The 20625-nt window shown below is 48.4% G+C and overlaps 1 protein-coding gene across 8 annotated transcripts in view; it reads right to left on the bottom strand.

The window, feature by feature from the left end:
• Window positions 1-4189: 4189 nt before the first annotated feature.
• Pknox1 (PBX/knotted 1 homeobox 1) overlaps window positions 4190-20625 on the bottom strand; it is a 41143-nt gene continuing 24707 nt past the window's right edge. For 5 of the 8 annotated variants that reach the window (XM_052744516.1, XM_052744515.1, XM_052744514.1 and 2 more), the window contains 7 exons: window positions 19495-19665; window positions 17230-17329; window positions 15308-15405; window positions 12205-12333; window positions 10548-10624; window positions 9271-9443; window positions 4190-7376 (listed from right to left, as the gene is read on the bottom strand). In XM_052744516.1, coding sequence (XP_052600476.1) covers window positions 7165-7376; window positions 9271-9443; window positions 10548-10624; window positions 12205-12333; window positions 15308-15405; window positions 17230-17329; window positions 19495-19665 — 960 coding nt within the window. In that variant the 3' untranslated portion in view covers window positions 4190-7164. The remainder of the gene's footprint in view (window positions 7377-9270; window positions 9444-10547; window positions 10625-12204; window positions 12334-15307; window positions 15406-17229; window positions 17330-19494; window positions 19666-20625) is intronic. The other 3 variants (XM_052744520.1, XM_052744519.1, XM_052744521.1) reach the window with 3 other exon arrangements.

Below are 20625 nucleotides of genomic sequence, written 5' to 3'. Positions count from 1 at the left end.
CCTATGGCTCTGTGTCTACCTTATTTCCCCTGGCGTGAGCATCTCATGGTTTCATGTTTTGGCCTATGTCGGAGTTCTGTTCCTTTTCATGCATGTGGATGGTCCTGGTTGTGTTCCGTTCGGCCATGCACAAGCGTGTGTGGTGTTTTCACGTCTTGGCTGTTGTGAAGGTCTGTGCACGTCTGCTTAAACCCACTTTCCCCACTGGGAGAGATCCCGGATTGGGCTCACTGCAATCCTAAGTTCACTTGCTGCAGTGGACTGCAATATTTCACATCCTCGCCTGTGTGTTCCTGAGCATCTTTCTCAGCATCCTCCCCAACCTTGGTACCCTTTACTCTGTGATTGACATTTGCTGCCCAGCAACTACAGAGATCCCACGTGCTCCACCCATGTTTAAATTGGGTTGTCTTTTGGTTTCTTTGCTGATAGGGAGGGATTTTGCTTTGGTGCAGGGTTCAGGGTCTCAAACTCATGAGTGTGAGGGTGGGAGCGTGTGCTACCCCCCCAGCTTACCTTCACTTAGTTTTACTTCTGTTTCTCCTCTTCGGGTGTCCTCTCCATTGCCACATGTAAGGCATGGAAACCCATCTTGGCTTCTAGGAGTTGTGCTCACTGCTGCATTTTTTTTGTTCATCTATTTATTTTACATCCCAGCCACAGCACCCTCCCCCATCTTCCCCTCCCAGTCCCTCTCCTCCACCCCCCCTCCTACTCCCCTCCCCTTCCTCTCCATCCAGGAAAGGGCAGGTTTCCTGAGTATCATAAAACATGGCATATCCAGTTGCAGTAAGACTAAGCACCTCCCCATGTATTAAGGCTGGGCAAGGTGACCCAGTATGAGGAGTAGGGTCCCAAAAGCCAGTAAAAGAGTCAGAGACAACCCAGCCCCTGTTCCTGCTGTTAGGAGTCCCATAAGAGGACTAAGCGACACAACTGTACATATATGCAGAGGGCCTAGGTCAGTCTCATGCAGGCTCCCTGGTTGTTGGTTCAGTCTCTGCGAGCCCCTGGAGGGAGAGTGCTGAGGGGGAACTGCTGTGGCGGCGGTGGGGTGGGGGCAGTAGGGAGGTGGGGGGGAGATATTCCAGGGTCATGGTACACAGGAATCTTCCAGGTCTATGGGGAGGACCCCAGGTTAGACTCCTAGCAATAGTGGATAAGTAAAGAAGCCTGAACTGGCTGTCCCCCGTGACCAGATTGGTGCCTGGCCCAATTGTCATCAGCGAGGCATCATCCAGTAACTGATGGAGGCAGATGCAGAGACCCACAGCCAAACACTAGGTGGAGTTCAGGAATCCTACAGAGGAGGAGGAAAAAGGATTGTAGGAGCCAGAGGGGTCAAGGACACCATGGGAAGGCTCACACTGCTTCATTTTAAGAAGAAAGATGGGCTATGCACAGTGACACACACCTACAATCCCAGACTCAGGAGGCTGAGGCAGGGCTGCCACAGTTTCGAGGCTAACTTGAGCCACATGGCAAGACTTGTTTCAAATATATATTCAAACATTTTTAAAAGTACCCAGGCCAGCGTGATGGTTCAGCAAGTGAAGGCACTTGCTGCTAAGCCTGGTGAACTGAGTTCCATTCCTGGAATCCAAATGGCAGAAGAGAACTGACTCCCAAAATGTTTTTCTCTGACTGCCACAAAAGGGGCTGGGGATAAAGGTCCATCCTCAGAGGAAGGTAAAAAGTGTTGGAGTCGAGAGTTGATAGAGAGTACGCACGTCGGCATGTGAAAGATGGAGTGTGGAAGGGCAAGTTGGAAACCAGGTATATGGATATGAAGAAGGGGGCACGCGCAGACACCAAGCCCACAGTGACGAGGCCAGCTGGAGGTTCAAAGGATGCACCACGGAAGCAGAACACTAGCCACCCTCGGGTGTGGGAGTCATCTGCTGCACACAGCCAGCCCTGCAGGAACAGGAGGTCCTTCACACAGGTCCCAGCCATGTATGCCTGGGTCTAATGGCCTAAGGGGTGACCTGGGTCTCAGGACCTAGCTGGCCAGCTCCATTTCCTGTGTCTCCCTTTCCTACGTCCCCATTCCAGTCCTGCCAAAGGCAAGGAAGAAACTAAAAGCCATCACTGCCATTAAAGCTGTCCTTTACAGGGACTGATGATACAGCTCAGTGGTTAAGAGCACTCTGCTCTTCAGGACCATCACCAGCAGCTACTTGGTGGCAGTACCTGTAACACCAGTTCCAGGGGATTCAAGGTCCTCTCCTGGCCTCCATGGGCATCAGGCCATACATGCAGGCAAAACACCCATACACATAAAATAATTAAAAACTGTCCAAGTATGATGAGATGAAAGGATTCCCAATTTATATTAACACCATTGCTGTTTTTACATGGCCAAGTCTTGGGTTCCAACAACAGAACACAGAATGGCATCACTAGTGTACGCAACAATTCTAAATGCTGCTTGCCTATGAAGTACTCACCAGATGATCCCTTGAGCTCAGGCCACACCGGCCTTCCAGAACACTGAAGGCCAGGCAGGAAGAGACTGGGAGGGAAGCGTATAACAGAGCCCTTAGCACAAGTGACTCCATGATTGAAGTACTATTTAGGCTATAAAACTCCCCATATAGCAGCACCACCCACCAAAATGAAAACAAAGACTTCATGCATCAAAGTCCCTAGTTCTGAGAAAGCCTACAAATGTACCAACCTTGCTTTTTGGCTTCTGTAGTTCCACTTCTGGCTATCTGTTCTTGTTAACTGAAGCATGTCATGGTTTTTGTGTTTAAAAGCTCACCCTGAGAAAGGCTCTGGGCTACACTGGGATCCTGAGCACCCAGTGTAGTTGACCAGGCCAGCTAATAAACTTTGTGCTGGCTTAAGCCCATGTCCGAGCAGTCTTCTCTGGACTGATGCCCCACAAGAGGGCCCCCTCTGCAGAGGAGAGCACGCCGTTAACCTATGGAAATCTCCTCAGGCAGATGTATTCAGATACCACAGCTGCAGAGGTCTTTAGGTTTGTTTCTGGTTTGGAGACAGACTATGTCACCCAGGCTGTCTTTGGACTAGAAATCCTCCTGCCTCAGCATCCTAAATACTGGGATTATCAGCACAATCCACCATACTTGGCAACATTTAGGTCTGAAAAATGGAAGGAGATCATAGGATCCAGTGAAGGTTGAAGATCTAATAGTACAAGGACAAAAAAGAAAAACTATGCACCAAGGCTTCCTCTTTGAGTCCACAGAAAGACTTGCAGGCTAATGTTGTATAAATCAACAAAATGCAAAACCCCAAGCTTTTAATCCAAATATACCACCTATGTGCAGTTATTCTGCTAGGCCACTGTTAATCTGCTTGTCTCTGTCTAAATAGGTATGTTTAATCTTGTTAGCCACAAACATCATTTCAGAGCTCGATAAACCAAACCTCTGAACCAAATTCTCCCATCTCACCATTGAAGAAATCCTTTTGAGAGCCTGATTGTTGGTGGCCTGAGGTCATCTGTCCACCTTAGACAGCAGAGCTCAACAATGACACACCTCCACCTTCTGAAAGTCAGTCAAATACTTCCCAAGATACTGGCCACCCAGAGTCCCAGTTTTAGATGTTATTTTTGTCTTTTTAGACAAGGTCTCTCCTACCTCAGACCTATGATGCAGCTCAATTTGATCTTAAACTTCTGATTTTCTGACCTACTCCCAGCTGCCAGGATTATGAGGGTGTCTGTCCGTGCCACATTTACGGGGTGCTGGACATTGAACTCAGGGCTCTGTTCACGCCAGGCAGGCGTCTACCGAGCTCCATCCCCAGCCCTTTCACACACTTCCGAAGAAAAAACCCTTTGATCCATGGCTCCAAGCACAAGCTGTGTACCTACAACACCTAGACAATTTCCTGTGTACCTGGGATATGCCCAGGATCCGCCTGACAGGGGGTTTTCCAGTGTGGAACATGAGTCATTCTTTTCTTGTTACATCAAAGCAATTCCATTTGTGAAAAATAACAATGAAAAGTGTTTTGCAATTTTTTTCCTGAAAAGTGACTAACCGAAGCCCAGACCCTTGAAGGTGTGAATGAGGCTCAGCAGTTGGTACAGTGCCAGCTTGTCCCTAGGGACTTGGGTGTCACTGCAAGATGTGTGACAATCGGAAAATCTCATTTACCATGAAAAGGCAGCTTGGTGGCACAAGCCTGACAGAATCAATCATCCACAAGGCATGGTTTTGTTTTTAATTTTTTTCTTTGATAAATCAATTGCTTCACAAAAATCCTTTTAAAGACAACAATCCGAGAAAACATATTGTTACAGTATTCACATTTTAAAGATTGTCAGTTTCAAAGACCAAACTTAACTGAAAAAGGCAGACTGCCGAGTTCTGTCGCTCCCTGCAGGAGAAGCCTTCAGGATGGGTAGGTGTTCCCTGACAGCATGAGGGAGCTATGCAGAGAAGAGCAAGGCTCCGACTGCTCCACCAGGGGCACCGGCCACTCAGCAGGCTACACAGTGGCCCATCAGCCTTAGCCAGAAGGGTCACAGTGCATATTGCATATACACTTCGATTTGACAATCTGGACTCAAAAAGGAGAAAACTGAGCCCACCAGATGGGCGGTCAGCCAGTCTAGATTTCTGCTAGGCAGCCAAACAGCAGGGATGACATGGGTTGCCTGTAGGTCTCAGAACACATTCAAAAGGCTCCAATGTTAGGGAGGGCTTTATACTAGGAACAGAAGCTGGCATCTGACCACTGAAACAAAGCTCAAAGGAGAGGTACTTTCAGATTTTCTCCACGGGCCAAGGAAAGGAGAGCAGGGGTTCTGCTGGGGTTTTGGAGACAGGGTTTCACTATGCACCAGAGACTGATCCCAACCTTGCAGCAATCCTCCTGCTTCAGCTTCCTAAGTGCTTGTATTCCAGGCACATGCCACAATGCCCAGTCAGCAGCAGGTGTCTTCAAGGCGCAACTGCCGACAACAGCTATGCTGGGCGGTCACTGTAAGCAACAGAACGGCTTGCCTCACCGGAGCCACTTAAAAGCGTCTAAGTATGCATGCGAGGGGGACAGAAACTCAGCCTAGGACCCTGTGCCAGCTCTCTTACAATCTTTTTTTTTTAGACAGGGTCAGGTTATGTAGCCCAGGCTCACCTCCTGTCTCAAGTTCCTGAGCATTGGGATTACAGGAGTGTGCCACCACACCCAGGTTCTCTTACGATCTTCATGCTATCCCTCTGAATTTAGCAGGTGAGAGTTCGGGGCTTAGGAAAGCTGATTTCAACTGGAAAGGACATGCGGCATCACGGTGTTCAAATCCCAGCTAGAGCAGCCGCCAGCTGGCCCACAGGGGGACAGCAGGGACTAGGATTCCTTTGGGGAGAGTGGCAGACCTCTGCAGGAGCTCACAGGCCGATGCATTTCTACTCTAAACCCAACATAGCCAGTCTTTCAGGCTTTTAGATACCTGACTTAAAACATTAAAACGACTTGTGAATAAGTAATGGAAGGGCTGCTTAAAATATTATTCTCTCCTCAAAAGAGTTGCTGGCGAGTCTTTTGGTTTGGTTTATTTTGTTTTGTTTTTTGTAGTGTAGGCTCCTTAAACGGTTTGGAAGGAGAATCTGTTTTTCTTGTCGACTACTTGGCTGTCCAGGTGTGCTCCATGACTGAACGCAACCAAGACATTTGGGGGAGCAGGGCGGTGAACCGTTGCAGAAAAAAAATAGTGAATTAGCTAAAGATGTCCCTCTAGGTAACCTTGGTCCAAAACCAATCACCACCCTTGGGTCCCAAGGCATGGCACCCTTGACAGTCGCCTAGCTGTCCATCAGCAGGTGGGCCTAGGTACCATCTGTGACAATACAGCTGCTCAACATGAAGCAGGGAACTTGTGTTCAGAGAAAAAGCCTCCCAAGTAAACCAAAAGCAAACCCCCAAACCTCAGCCTACAGCCTGCTCTGTCATGACGCCAGGAAATGTAGTCCCCAAACTGTCCTAAATCGTGAATGGTAACTGGAAGGGGAGGACCCTGGAAATGGAAGCAGCAGCATGCAACTAGAGTGTGTGACAGCCAGAGAGCCACAGACGCCTGTGAGTCAACAGTGGGTCCACTGAAACGATACCTCCATGGTTCTAACTTCCAGATGTCTGCCCGTTATGTAAGACAGTTTGGGTGTTTGATATTTACCCCAGCTCTGAGCCAGTGGGGTAGAGCACATTTATATTAGTTTATAATAAACATTCTATGTATAACGTGTTTCAACTAAAAAAAACAAACAAAAAAACAACAACTAAAATTACCACCCAGTTACCATGGCTGGGCAAGCCATGTAACTGCAGTCAGGTTTGAATTAGGCTGGACTAGGCATGGCAGAGAGCTATGGCACACTAAGGGCACTGCATGGCGGCGGCCCTCACTCACCACACATCCTACTGAGTACACTCTGTGTAAGATGCAGTCTGAGCATCATATAGGAACACAAACTGGAGATATCAAAAGTTCACTTGGCGGTTGTTTACTTTTAGCAGTTATTGCGAGCCTCCTCCCGGGGAGGAGGAGACCACGCATGGGCAGCTGCCTTTCAGAACATCCCAAATCGAAAGACAAGCATGTGCTGTTCCTTCTCTAGAAATTTATCCTCAATATAGTCATAATCCAATTAATAACTGATTTATAAAAATAGCTTTTTATCCAATAATCCCAGCAAGGTAAAAATAGGAGTTTCTTTTTCTATATAGCAAATGAAACAGGCAAATGGTGCCCAGAGAGAACGCAGTGTGTTGCGGGCACTCACAGCCCACCAGGGCCAGCGTCCTCTTGCCCTGCAGCCCAAGTGCAGATCATCTTTCAGACCTGTGGGCAACACAAGCAGCAGCCCCCAGACCTGCTGTAAACCACAGAACTCAATTGCAACTGCATCATTTTTTAGAAAACGGCAGCACTGTTCCTTAGTCTCGTCAGGGACTCAGGGGCAGGGCCACTCCTCATGTTTCCGGCATTAAAAACCCACACACGCACATCTGAAGGAAGTTGCTGCACCAGCGAAGACATCTTGAAGCTTGCTGTGAAATACAAAAGTGCACTCTTCTATATCTACATATAAAACATATTACAAAGAAAACTGTGTAAAATGTTTGCTGTGCAAACAGTAAAGAGTCAGGTGCTCCAGCCCCGCGCTGGCCCTGCTGACGCCGGCCCTACTGCAGAGAGTCGCTGTTCTCCAGCACCAGCCCGCCGATGTGCGTGGGCGCCAGGGCACCTCCGTCATCTTCTGTGCTGTCCACCGACTCGTCTTCACTCTGCCCCGCCATCATGACCTGCTGTACAGCCAAGGTGGCCCCGTCTGAGGACAGGGACTGAAGGCTGTCCACGTTCATGTTTACAGGTGTGGTGATGGTCACAACGGCACCTGAAGCAGAGTACACCAGTGTCACTGTCTTCACTAGTACTCAGAGAAAAGCACTTCACGCACAGACAGGTACTGCTCATTTGCTCAGTCTACATCTAAGACACCTGTGTGTGTATCAAATGTCTCTGCACCAAAGGAGGGTACAAAATACTCAAATACCACTTCTGGGAGGTGAAGCCTCTAGTCTAAGGTCAAATCGACTGTGCAGAAGCAACAATATGCAAAGGAAGGGCAGTGATGTGCCAACCAGAGTAACGGAAACAACTCAGCATGAAGTTGATGGCAAAGGACATAAGTGCCAGAGACACTCACTGACTTCGAACACGGGCAGCTGAAGGCTTGAAAGAGGAGGGGGTGGGTCTGGGGGGATGTGGCTCAGTGGTAGAGCAGCATGTGTAAGGCTAGTGGTTCCATATCCAGCACTCTAAAAAAAAATTAAAGAAATGAAAAACTCCAGGATGGTGCTCCTGCTGACTGTAAAGGGCAAGGGAGCTACTTCTGCAGTGGTATTGATGCCTGCAGACTGACTCACAGCTGAGAAAGAGGAACAAACATAGAGGCTTCTGAGACAACCCTTAAACCCACCACACCATAACCCCTCTCCAAAAAAAAAGTAAGCCTAGACAGAAGGCCCTTGACGAGAACCCTAAAAATGGTGATAGGATGCTGGCATGCGGCTCTCCACAACTGATGTCGTCTGGTGGGAGGAGGGGGAGGAAGGAGTAGGTTTCTTTAAGGGCTGACCACCAGGAGTTTTACCATGCTCCAGTGGGTATATGGGCAACACAAATTGGACTTTTTTTTGCTTTTTCTTCTTCTTTTGGGGGGAGGGGGTTTACAAGGTTGGATGTATGGACCTGGGAGGACTGGGAAGTAAGTATGATCGGGGTTCATGATGTGAAATTCCCAAATAATCAATAAAAATATTAAGAGGAAAAAAAGAAATTAAAAACTGTCCCAAAGCTTCCTAAGCACTTAGCAGAATATTGCCAAGGGAAAAAGAAAGAAGACGACACCACTATGCCTATACACTCAAACACACACACACCCAGGTGAAGGCAGTGACACCTGTCAGAACTGCTGAGGGAAAGTGCTGAAGTCCAGGAGTTCAAGGCCATCCTGGGCAGCACACTGAGGCCTTGTCTCAAAACGAAACTAATCACATACGAAACAACCCAGACTTTGAAGAGCTCACACACACAGAGTTGCTGATGTGACCCACGTCAGAATGGTGGCTTGTGACAGAGAGAAGGAAAGGGTCAAAAGCCAGAGGCAGGCACAGGCACCAAAGAAAGAGGTCAGGTGGTGTGAGGAGAGCTGCCTCCACTGTCCGTGCCACAGGCTGGAGGGGAAGACAGCAAAATGGGAGGTAACGGAGAGCACCTCACTAAGGATACTTAAGACAGGGAACCATTCCCACGGGCAGCGTGCACACCGTGACTCCCCACCACTGCTGAGCCTTAACGTCCATCCACGGATGCCTCCTCCTGGTTTTTTTATTTTTTGGTTTTGAGACAGGGTTTCTTCATGTAGTTTTGGTGCCTGTCCTGGAACTCACTCTGTAGACCAGGCTGGCCTCGAACTCACAGAGATCCACCTGCCCCTGCCTCCTGAGTGCTGGGACTAAAGGCGTGTGCTGCCACCGCCCAGCCTCCTCCTGTTTTATTTATTTTCCAACATTTGTTTAGTATGTGTGGGAGTGTAATATAATGTGGGCATGGTGTGAAGGTCAGAGGACAACTTGCAGGAGGTGGTTCTCTCCTGGGAATCAAACTTAGGTCATTAAGATTGGTGGCAAGTGCCTTTAGCCAATAAGCCATCTTGCCAGCCTTGAGTCTTATATTCAGCTGACCTGGCTCACTGTCCCCACCACTGCCCATCCGAAGTGACGCACCTTCTGACATGGCGAGCTCACTGGGTGTGGCTTGTGTCACTCCTGATGCAAGGGAATCTGGCCAAAACCTCTGCACTGGCCTGTTCTGAGCAGGCTTTTTCTTCGTCTTCGGAGTCTCTGAACAGCTGGAATCCAACATTGGCTGGAGAATTCGTCTCCGGGCATTGATGAACCTGTGTGTGGACGAAGAACTTGTAAAGACTGGCATGGGGTTCCAACCTTTAGGAACCATGCTCACAAAAGGAAACAACTGACAAGCTCAGGACTATCCAGATCTCCAGACAGTTGGTCATGGTGACGCACGCACGCAATAGTCCTAGAGCTTAGGAGGCAAAGGCAGGTGAGTTCAAGGCCAGCCAGGTCTACATATTGACTTTAGACCAGCCAGGGCTACACAAGCAGACCCTGTCTCAAAAAAGAAAAGAAAAAGATTGATCCAGGGTCCTGTTAGGTTGGAGATACTGTGGGACAGGTTCCAGTCTGCTTGGAGCCTCTGTAGGATGCTTCAGGGCCTTGTCTGTTGCTGTTGACTCTAGCAAGTAGAACAGTGTGGACAGGGTTCCCCAGGGGAGTGCCAGGGCAGCATCTGTATCAGGAAAAGCTGAACCGGTGCTTACTCTAGAACTGCAACAGGCATGTTTGATGGCAATAGCACAGCTGTGATTCGAAGCTGGCCATGCTTCTGAGTGCAAGTGTGTGCCTCCGTTTTCGAATGCTAATTCTAAGCAGCTGACACTGTTTTCCATCTGAAGACAGTGAAATGGAGACAAATGACTGACTACTGGGGTAGACCAGCACCTTACACGTGTGCACCACTATCACTGATGAATGGCAGTTCTCACAACAGGAACACGTGCCCAGCTCACTATCTCCAACAGTGCGACCCAAACCGAGCAGAGGAAGTTTCCCTTGTAAACATGGTGGTCTTCTCCGGGCAGGCCTTTCTGGTGAATGGCTCTAATCCTCACCATGCAGCAGAGTGACTGCAGGGACTCGTGCAAGACTGTGTCCTCAAGCTGCAGGCCTAAAGTGCTGGCATGGGTCTGTTTTTGTTTTTTTGAGACAGAGTTTCTCAATAACCTTGGCCATCTTAGAACCTATTATGTAGACCAGGCTGGCCTCAAACCTACAGCAATCCACCCGCCTCTGCCTCCCGAGTACTGAGTTAAAGGCATGTGACATCACACCTGACCATGGTGCTCTGATGGCAGCGCAGAGCACATGGGTGGCCAGGCTCGGCCACAGTAATAGGTGTGGTGTCAGTACGGCCATCTTACCAGTTGTTGACTTGAAGCAGTGTCAAATTTGTCTGAGCAGCAATCTGCTTTTTCTCATCCTCTGTTGGGTAGGGATGCTAAAAATAAAGAGGGTTACTGTCACAATGGGCTTTGGATTTTCAAAGGGAAACCCAAGCTTATCCAGGCAAATAAGATGCATACAAATAAGCAAGAGAAAAAGCTGGTACAGTAGGCTTTCAGCACAACTAGACTTTAGTTTTAGAAATCCTTGTTTTAGAAATGTTCAGATAAGAATGAAGGGGGCTGGAGAAATGGCTCAGTGGTTAAGAGCACTGGCTGCTCTTCCAGAGGCCCCGGGTTCAATTTCCAGCACCCACACGGCAGTTTACAACTGTCTGTAACTCCAGTTCCAGGAGACCTGAAACCCCCACACAGACATACATGTAGGCAAAACACCAATGCACATAAAATAAGAATAAATACACCATTTAAAAAACCAGATAAGAATGAAGCATTTCTCTTCCCTGACCAAGAATGTCCAACACTACAGCAGCTATCAGTGTGACGATAATGTGGTCAGCCAGTGTCCCAAGGTGCACAGGTAATGGCAGCCGGAGCTGCAGCATCCTCTGTGCCCAGCGACATCTGAGCCTTGACACAGCACATCTGTATCAGCTTTGTTAGGTTTAATGCACGAACAACACCCAGCACCTACTTCAACCGTGAGACTAAACTGACACTGGGACAGACTGACATCATCCCTAGTAGCTTTCCTAGGACAAACCTCTGCTGGATTAACATGGTGGTAAAGTACAGAGACTGACTGTCTCTCACAGGTCTGTGTTGCAGGCTTGGTCCTTAGGCTGCTGCTATTGTGAGGTGCTGGAAACTTAGGAGGTGGGGCCCGGGGGTGGAGACCTTATCCACTAAACAATAAACCAAAAGTGAGGGCACCGAGCCAGAACATGAGCCAGCAGTCACTGCTGTCCCACTGCTTGGAAAACGAGGTGTTGCAAAGAAATGAGGGCCAGAAGGAGAGGAAAACAAGGAAATGTGTCCTCGGTGGTCCTTATGAGCAGGGCTTAGGTTTGAGAAACATGAACTCACTAAAGGGAAGTGTGCTAAGACTGACCCGCAAAGGGAAGAGGCGCACCCAACACAGCACTTCCGTGGGGACTGGGACCGCCGCACCACAGCCACTGCTCTGGGCATTACTTCCTGTCCTTGACCTGACACCGCTGTGCTGGCAGCCCTCTCCGTCGTCACCTCGGTGCCCCTCTTCCTGCCTGGGCCACTCGCTTGAAACTAAACAAGACACGTGTGCTTCTCCTCACTGTGCGCGACTTCACGACACGCCTGTGACCTACTGCCTCCCCCTTAGGTCCACTGCACTAACGGTGCTGCTGGCTCTTGTCTTTGTCTGCTTCTCCAGTCAGCCCCATCTCACAGGAGGGCTTTTCTGACCCAAAAGCACACCATTAGCAGGAGCTTAGTGGACTCTCTGCACAGTGGGGGGACCCCTGCTGCATTTTAAGTTTCTAGAAGTCATTATTGGGGACCTGTGCTCAAGCCCCACTATGGACACAGCGTAATACCAAACTTAGACCTGGGCCGAATAAACACAAGTCAGTTTCCCCAGGACACAAGCCAGGATGGCATCTCAGGGTCACCCGTGGTGTATCCAATGCACTCTTACCCCGATGTGCTGAAAGAGCCAGGACCGCATCACATTGGTGGCATGCTTCGGAAGGACGCCTCTCTTGTTCTTGGAGGAGCCATCTTCTTGATGCAAGATGCTGAGCTCTTGATTCAACTGCAATTGAAGCTTTCAGATAATTGACAAATGTCAGAAAGGCTTTGAATGACAGCACATGCAGCAGCTTACAACTTCAGATGGGAGAGGTACCAAGCAAGGCTCTCAGGCTTCCTCACAGTGAAGAGGCGCGTGCTGAAACCCTGTACTGACTAATCTTTTGAGGCTACACTGTCAACATAGATTGGTCTTCATTCCCACTTTTTCAGCATGCAAGTCCTACAATTCTTAGACTCTTCAAACTGTCAAGGGACAATTCCCATATGCTGAACCGTGTCAACTGCTGACTGCAGTCCCCAGGCAGGGACTATTCACAGGTTAGACTGAGGCAGAATCACAGACCTTAACCTCTGCAGTGCACCAAGGGGCTAAAGTTTAGGGGGATCACCAACAGCCAGTGTCATGAAGCTTCCAGAGAGGGGCCTGAGAGCTCTGTGCCCGCCCTACACACTATTCCTGCCTCCATCTGCATCCTCTGCACTGGCCTTCATAATAAAGTCCAGCAGAACGGGCCAGGCCTCGAAGACAGCCCTGAAACAGCTGGCTTGGCAGGACAAGAGCACTGATGTGTCACGTGGCACTGTGGGCACAGACCAAGGGGCCACTGGACACCGACATAATGAAAACCTGGCACACACACAAAGAAAGCACACCGAGAGCCAGAGCATCATGGAACTGTGGCTGAATGAACAACGGGAGCTGGTGCTGGGTGTCACCAGTACTGACTTGGTGCACCTGGAGAGGACGACCTGGGAGTGAGCCCCAGCGCAGTGGAGGGCAGGCAAGGACGTTTCAAGGACACTCATCAGAGGCACGCTTGCCTTTAGAAACACATGCAAATAGTAGGATAAACGGCTCACAGACTCAGAGGGGACCTGGCGGCCAAGGAGGAATGTTCAGATCTGTGACCTGACTACAGTGCTCTGTGAGGACTAAACTGTGGCCCACCCCAACCTGACAGAAAAATTCCAAGTAATAGTGAGAGGGGAGGAAGTCAACACTGATACTCTTTTGAGGACCAGTGGTACAAATCAGTGGTCAGGCAGGGGGAGCTGCAGCTATGCATGTACCCTTAGGTTCCATCGCCAGCCACATAACAGGAACGGTGGGTGACACAAGCCTGTGTCCTAATACTCAGAAAGCGGAAGCAGAGGATGACAAGTCCAGGGTTATTCTTGGTCAGATACAGAGTTTAAGGGCGGCTTGTGGCACATGAAAACCCACCTCCTACCTAGTCCTCACTCTCAAAACAATTTTTCCATGATTAAAGACTTCTCAGTGGTCATCCCCCGGGAAGTCAGAGTCAATTCCAGCCTACTACTGTTGTCAGGACCAGGCCATACATGGCCAGGTCAGTGTCCCGACCAAGGCTGACACCCTCCTCAGGGAGCAGCAGCATGCAGCACTTTCTGACCAGAGGCTTGTATGGCAACATCAATCCACCTGGGTCTGCCATGTGCCCTTAGACAGGGATTCCTGTGCTACAGTGGAAAACAGTGGGGATGAGGGTCATGGGGCTTTTACAATGCATCAGGAAGTACTCTCCTGAAGTCCTCACACTTGGTAGGTTCGCTATTTAAATGGGTAACCTTTATTCCTAAGAAAATTCAGTTACACAGAAGACTTTCTTATCATTTGGAAGGCTGAGGCAGGAAGATCACAGTGAGATCCAGGCAGCCAAGGAACAGAGTGAAACCCTGTCCCAATTCTCCCAAAACAAATAAAAAAAACTTTCTTTTTCAACAAAACAATTGGGAGTATCTTCTACAGTACTAGTAAGTTATTTGACTTAAAATGTCTTCCCCTAAAAAAGCATAATTCACTGGGTGGTGGTGGTGGTGGTGCACACTTTTAATCCCAGCACTTGGGAGCAGAGGCAGGTGGATCTCTGTGAGTTCAAGGCCAGCCTGGGCTACAGAGTGAGTTCCAGGACAGCAGGTCTGTTACACAGAGAAACACTGTCTTGAAAACTAGTCGGTAACTGGACATGGCTCTATTGTTACAAACATCTAAAATGGAAGACCCCAAGAGAAGCAGGCTGGTGGGGAGACAAGGGAGCGTTAGTGAGCTCTGGCTCTTCCCTCCCTGTGGAGGCTGGGCCTGAGCGGTCACACAGTTCGGACAGTCTCTGATGGCCCCCCACCGATGCCAGTGGCACCTGCGGCTTTTTCTCTAGTGATGTCACCAAACCTTTGTGGCCAGGATGACAGCCCCAGACTACCCAGACCACCGAGAGCCACTGCAGCCCACTTGGACTGCTTTTCCTTCAAGACAGCAGCCACACCCCCGGGCTAGGCATGAGAGTCCTTGATAAGGACGTGGACAGAGACCTCACAAAGTGAATCGATATCCACAGAATAAAACTATACTTTAAACATTGTCTTTAATTATTCAACGTAAAAAAAATTCATGTTTCTAGAACTTAGGGGGTCTTCCCGCCCAGAAGATCCAACTTCCCCGTGTTACTACAAAGGAATAGGAAGACTGTAAACGACCATGGCCACAATATGCCACAAGTCACCTCTTATTTGAGGAGCCAAACACCTGAAGGTGAGAGCCAAGAATTGCTACTACAGACACCCAGAGCCTGACCTCCACAAAGTACCCCAGTCACCCCGAGAATGCAAAGCACAGGCCTGGGATGATCCCAGAGCTTGGGGTACAGCTTCAAGCTAGGGGTACAGTCTGGGCTTTGTGGTTCTGAAAACTCTGCCTGGCTGTTCTGCATCTACAGGACTTTTGAGTCTTGATATGCATACACAGTGACGCCATGGCCATGGCTGCTTCTGGGACTGTGAATAACTTTCCTGGTGCCTCAGACTGTTCTGTAAATTTCCACAGTAAGGGAGATGAAGCATGGGAAGAAACAAACCGACTAGAGGCTATTTGACAACGAATGACAGTCCCAAGGAAGGGAGGGCTTAGCCTGCCCTACTGTACCCCGCCTAGGCAGCACTCATCCCAAGTCCTAGAGGGCACCACACACCTGGGAGTTCTGGATCCTAATTGTCCCAGGAGATAACGCTTGTGTGACCACTTGACCTTGTGGAGTGACGACGGTGACAGGCTGGTACACTGTGCCACCTCAAAAAGGAAAAGAGATTTAAATATTACACTACTTTCACGTCTTAGTGATTTAAAGCCATTCTTCCCGACATGCTTAGGGAAGAAATGAAAACCTGTCGGGTGAGCCTTCTAACCACTTAAATGGTCACCAATACTGTGCACACTACGCGGTCAGACAAATGACCACACTAATTCTGGCCTGCACGGCACCTGGTGCCTGTCACGGGGGACTTGGCAGGTCCTTCCTTTTACCTGTGTCTGCTTTTCTTCCCTACAATGACATATACCCAGCATCTGGCTAAAGAAACTGGACAATGAACCCCTTTACTCTAGTTCTGTCTGTCTTCTCTTTCTCATTTGTTTGTTTGGAAACAGGGTCTCTCCTTGGAGCCCTAGCTGTCCTCGAGCTCACTGAGCTCTGCCTGCCTCTGCCTCCTGGTACATCACCACACTGTCCTAGTTATGTTTCTTAGCAACAGCTGTCTTGTTCCACTGAAATTCCCTCTGCACCGCTCTGAGAGGTATACAGAGTACACGTCTACCACTCCCTACATACCTGTTCCATTTACTGATTTTTATATCTGCAATATTCTACACAGAGCAGAAAATGCTTTACCCCTTCCTGTAATTGTTTTGCTGTAAAAATAATACTAAGACTAACGCAGTATTTTTCCTTGATTGGCACCACCAATTCATGATTCTAGGTAGTTTCCAGGTCCCATGACTAGCATAATTAAAAACTCTGTTATTTGAAAAGTTAGCAAGATGATTCAGCAGGTAAAGGAGCTTGCTATCAAGCCTGAATAACCGGAGTTTGACCCCTGGAACCCATGTGGTGGAAATAGAACTGACCACTACAAGTTGTCCCATTACCACACCCATGCTGTGATGCATGCACGTGAATGGGCGCCTATGGATGAGCGCACACCAAGTGTTTTTAAAACTATGTTATTTGAAACCCTAATTTTTGCTGTACCTTTTCTTTCTTTCCTTTTTTGTTTTTTTGTTGGTTTTTTTTTTTTTTTTTTTTTAATTTTTTGGGTTTGTTTTGGTTTGGTTTGGTTTTTCAAGACAGGGTTTCTCTGTGTAGTCCTGGCTGTCCTGGAACTCACTCTGTAGACCAGGTTGGCCTCAAGCTCATAGAGATCCACCTGCCTCTGCCTCCCAAGTGCTGGGTTTAAAGGCGTGCGCCACCATCACCCAGTTTTTCTTTTTATACTTTATTATTTTAAATTGTGTGTGTGTGTGTGTGTGTGTGTGTGTGTGTGTGTGTGTGTGTGTATGAAAGAGAGAGAGAGAGAGAGACAGAAAGAAAGAAAGAAAGAAAGAAAGAAAGAAAGAAAGAAAGAAAGAAAGAAAGAAAGAAAGAAGAGAGAGAGCCAGAGAGCCAGAGTGAGTGAGTGTGTGTGGGTCTATGCACAGGTGCCCACAGGGGATCTCCTGGAGGTGGAGTTATAGCTGGTGCGCAGCCTGATGCAGGTGCTGGGAATCAGCCTCGGATCTTCTGGCAGAGCAGTAAGTGCTTTAACAAAAGCTCAGCCACCTCTCCAGCCCCTTGCTTTCTACAGTCAATTCTTATATAAAAACCTTTCCCCCAATGCTTTTGCTAGAAAAACACCGTCTGTGCAGCATCAGACCTTGCTGAAAATCAACAAGAAGCAGGTGTTCAAACTGCTCTAGACTCTAGCACTGTTGTGTCAGCAACTGGCATGGAGATACAGTGAAATCAAGAAGGGAAAAACCAGGAGTTAAAAGGCATTTATATATGTGCTTGTTCTAATATAATGGGTCTGTTTCCTGCAAAAGCTCATGGAAAAGGTGTCCATTTTTAGGTGGGCCTACCTGCCACTGTTGCCATGGTTACATTTCCCTGTTGCAGGGCTGATGCTGGCACCACGATTCCCTGGGGGCTGAGAGTGCCTGTGATGGCGCTTTGAATCTGCTGAATGTCAGAACACACACATTGTGGGGATTATTAGAACACAGAAAAACATGTTCAAAACTTCAAAGGAAGCAGTATCATAATGTTGCAGTAAGGCAAGGGAGGCCAGGGACACAGAGCAGACTCAGTCGACAGGTTTTCAGAAAGCAAGCGTCCTACATGGGAACTAGAGAGATGCAAAAGCAGCCACACTGGCTATGACAATCCACACCGTGGTGTGTGTGCACTGTGTGGCTTTCCTCTTGCTGTCCAAGCCCAGGAGGTGCTTTCAGACCACAACTGTCTCCTAGGCTTGGCTCAGGCTGACAGTTCTCCATAACCAGACCCAATGAGGCAAGAGAAAGGAACCAATGCACAGAGGTCAGGAAGGGAGCAAACAGAGTTGTTCCCACTGGTGCAGGACACCGGGGAAAGTCAAGAACTAGGTAATGGACCCAATAAGCACCTTACTTAGAAGGTCAGGTCATAGGCTACAAGAGCAAACACCAATGTCAGAGGGACTCTGAGGGGCAGGGAAGAAGGCTGAGGAAGTAACCGAGGGGTGAGCGCCAAAAGCACCACACACGCGTGCAGACTCAAAATGCAATCCACTGCTTTCTACAGCTGACATCTGCTCACAAACACACACGGGCTTATCTGATTTTCTTCTGGATCTTTCTACAGCACATTAAAAATCAACTGCTTTTCTGTAGACTAGCAATGAACACAAAACCTACAAAGTACAATCCAGGGGCTGGAGAGACAGCTCAGCAGTTAAGAGCACACGGGGCTCTTACAGAGGACGGGTCTGGTTCCCAGGAACTACACGGCAGCTCACAACTGTCGGAAACTCTGGTTCTAGGGAGTCTGATACCTTCTTCCGGCTACCTCAGGCACCAGACAAGGTACACATACATTGATGCATGCAAACTCTCATACATCTAAAAATAAATAAATCTTTAAAAACACAAGCCATTTACAGTCATCCAAAGATACACTTGCGTGTAATTTTGTTTTAGATGGGGTCTCACTGTGTAGCTCTGGCTGTCCTAGAACTCTCTATGTAGACCAGGCTGACCTGACATTGAACTCACAGACACCTGCCTGCCTTTGCCTTCTGAACGCTGGGATTAAAGGCGTGTGCCACTACATCTGGCTACTTGGATGTACTTCTAAAAGCACATGGATCACTATGCTGAAAACTACAAAACACTGAAGAAAAAGCCCTAAGAGATGTAAATAAAGGCAGAGATGTGGCATGTTTCTGGACTGAAGAGTCACACAGTAAAGATGTCAGTTCCCCTAAACTGACGTAGAGGGTTACTGCAATGCTATCAATACCCACAGTGAGATTTGTTTTGTAGATCTACACTCCATCGTTGATAATTTCTACAGAAAGTCAAAGTAACTAGAAGAGAGCTATAACAACTCTGAGAAATGATGAAATGGAGAAAGGCATCTCTTCAGTGCTGAGACTTGCCAGGTAGCTGTAGTACTCAAGGCCTGGTAGTACAGGCACACAGATAATGGAACAGAACCCCAGACATCGAGGCTCCTCAAACACGCCATCTGGCTTTTGACAAAAGGGGAAAAGCAGTTCAGTAGGAGCTGCTAACAACAGGTGCTGAAGCAGATGAATATCTACAAACAATGAGAACTTTCAAAACTCAGAAACTGAAGAAAAAAGTTAAAAAAACAAGCAAAAGACACAGGCAGACTCTCCTAGCAAAGACAACACACAGACAGCAGCAGACCAGCACATAAAAGTATCATTTGCTATCAGGGAAACACAAATAAAGTCCTCGATGAAACACCACCACACAGCAGAATGGCTAACATACAATGGTGCCTCATCCCTGCCTAGGTTTAAGGACGTTCTGAGAAGTGAAATCAGTCAGATACCGGATGATTCTACTTCTGTGAGGATCCTAGAATCGTCAGTTCACAGAGATGGAAAGCAGAATGAGAGGGCCAGGGTCAGCACCAGGGGAGAGTAGGGTGAGTTAGTATTTAACTGGGAAGATGGGAAAGTAAACAGTGGTGGTGATGGCCACACACCAGTGACAATGCACTTAATGCCACTGGACTTGAATTCTTGTCATCAAGGCAGCCAGCAACTCTGAAGGAGTCAATGCGTGATCAATACTATGGTGGCCAAGAAGCACAATGGGCCCAAAGGCAAGTACCTGGGACTGCACAGGGGAGTACGGGCTCCCAGGTTCCCCACTCAACAGGGTCTCGCTGTTCATTTTTGTCTTCAGACAAGCAATGTACCGACTACAGAAATCTTTACAGAGTTCATTAACCTTTTCCAGTTCAAGAAGATGAATGCGCAGGACCTGGATTGCTTTCACCATCTAGAGGTAGAGAAAATAAAGACTGTTAAGTGAGAAATAACGTGCCGTTCGTTATCAGAAGTCACCATTATCACACACACTGCTTAGTTATTAGGTGGAAACGATGTCAGTGCCAGTAACAGAAGTGGAGCGGCATTAGCAATTATACAAACAGACAAAGTGTTCCAGCACTCCAGTGCCTCTGCCCCAGCCCGGCTGTGCCAGACACAGGAACAAGGTGCCTCCTTCAGCATGGCCCTGCTGGGAGTGTGCTCAATGCTTGCAGATGACGGGGTTACAGCCTCACTCTACTCCATCTCAACATCCACACCTATCCTAGAGGCGGTTCTCAAAGTTCAACCTACCAGCTCTGCTTTTTCTGATCATACTTCTGGTGTCAAGTCTAAGAACTCTTTGCCTAGCTCTACATGCCCAAGTTCTTCTCCTATTATTTCTCTGTTGTTTAATAGGAAGTCACCAAGTGTTGAGCATACTTACTCTCTAGCAATGAGTCACTAATGCCAACAGTGCCATGTCATTGGCACCCCTTGCTGTGAACAAGGCCCAGACCCTCAGCCACAGGCTGGAGTATGAAGTCACCTACATTCTTGATGCTGTGAGAAACTAGTCAGTAACAAGAGCTATGGAGCATGAGCTCTGCTAGATCCTGGGCTTAGATGAGGTGGTACTGGCAGGGTGTAGAGGACACCTGTCCCCTCGACTGAGCCAGGCCAAGGATGGGCCAGGACCAAAAGCGCTTCTGATCCTTACTCAAAAGATAGGCATTTTAGAGACCACAAGGCCAAGTTGAACACAGCCATCTGTCAAAAGTATTAGAGCTAAGCCCGACGCAATTTATCCATGATGATGAAGACCCTCTGAAGGCTGGAGTCCTCCAGGTACTCACAAAACCCGGAGAACACACCTCGCTGTGGGGCTCTGAGGTCATGTGAATCCGGGAGAGGCTCCGGCTGGAAGGGC

Source organism: Peromyscus californicus, unplaced genomic scaffold, assembly GCF_007827085.1.
Source record: "Peromyscus californicus insignis strain IS unplaced genomic scaffold, ASM782708v3 Scaffold_19__1_contigs__length_69161282, whole genome shotgun sequence".
NCBI classification, from domain to species: domain Eukaryota; kingdom Metazoa; phylum Chordata; class Mammalia; order Rodentia; family Cricetidae; genus Peromyscus; species Peromyscus californicus.
The sequence above is the reverse complement of the archived record's forward strand: the minus strand, read 5'-3'. Positions and strand labels throughout refer to the sequence as shown.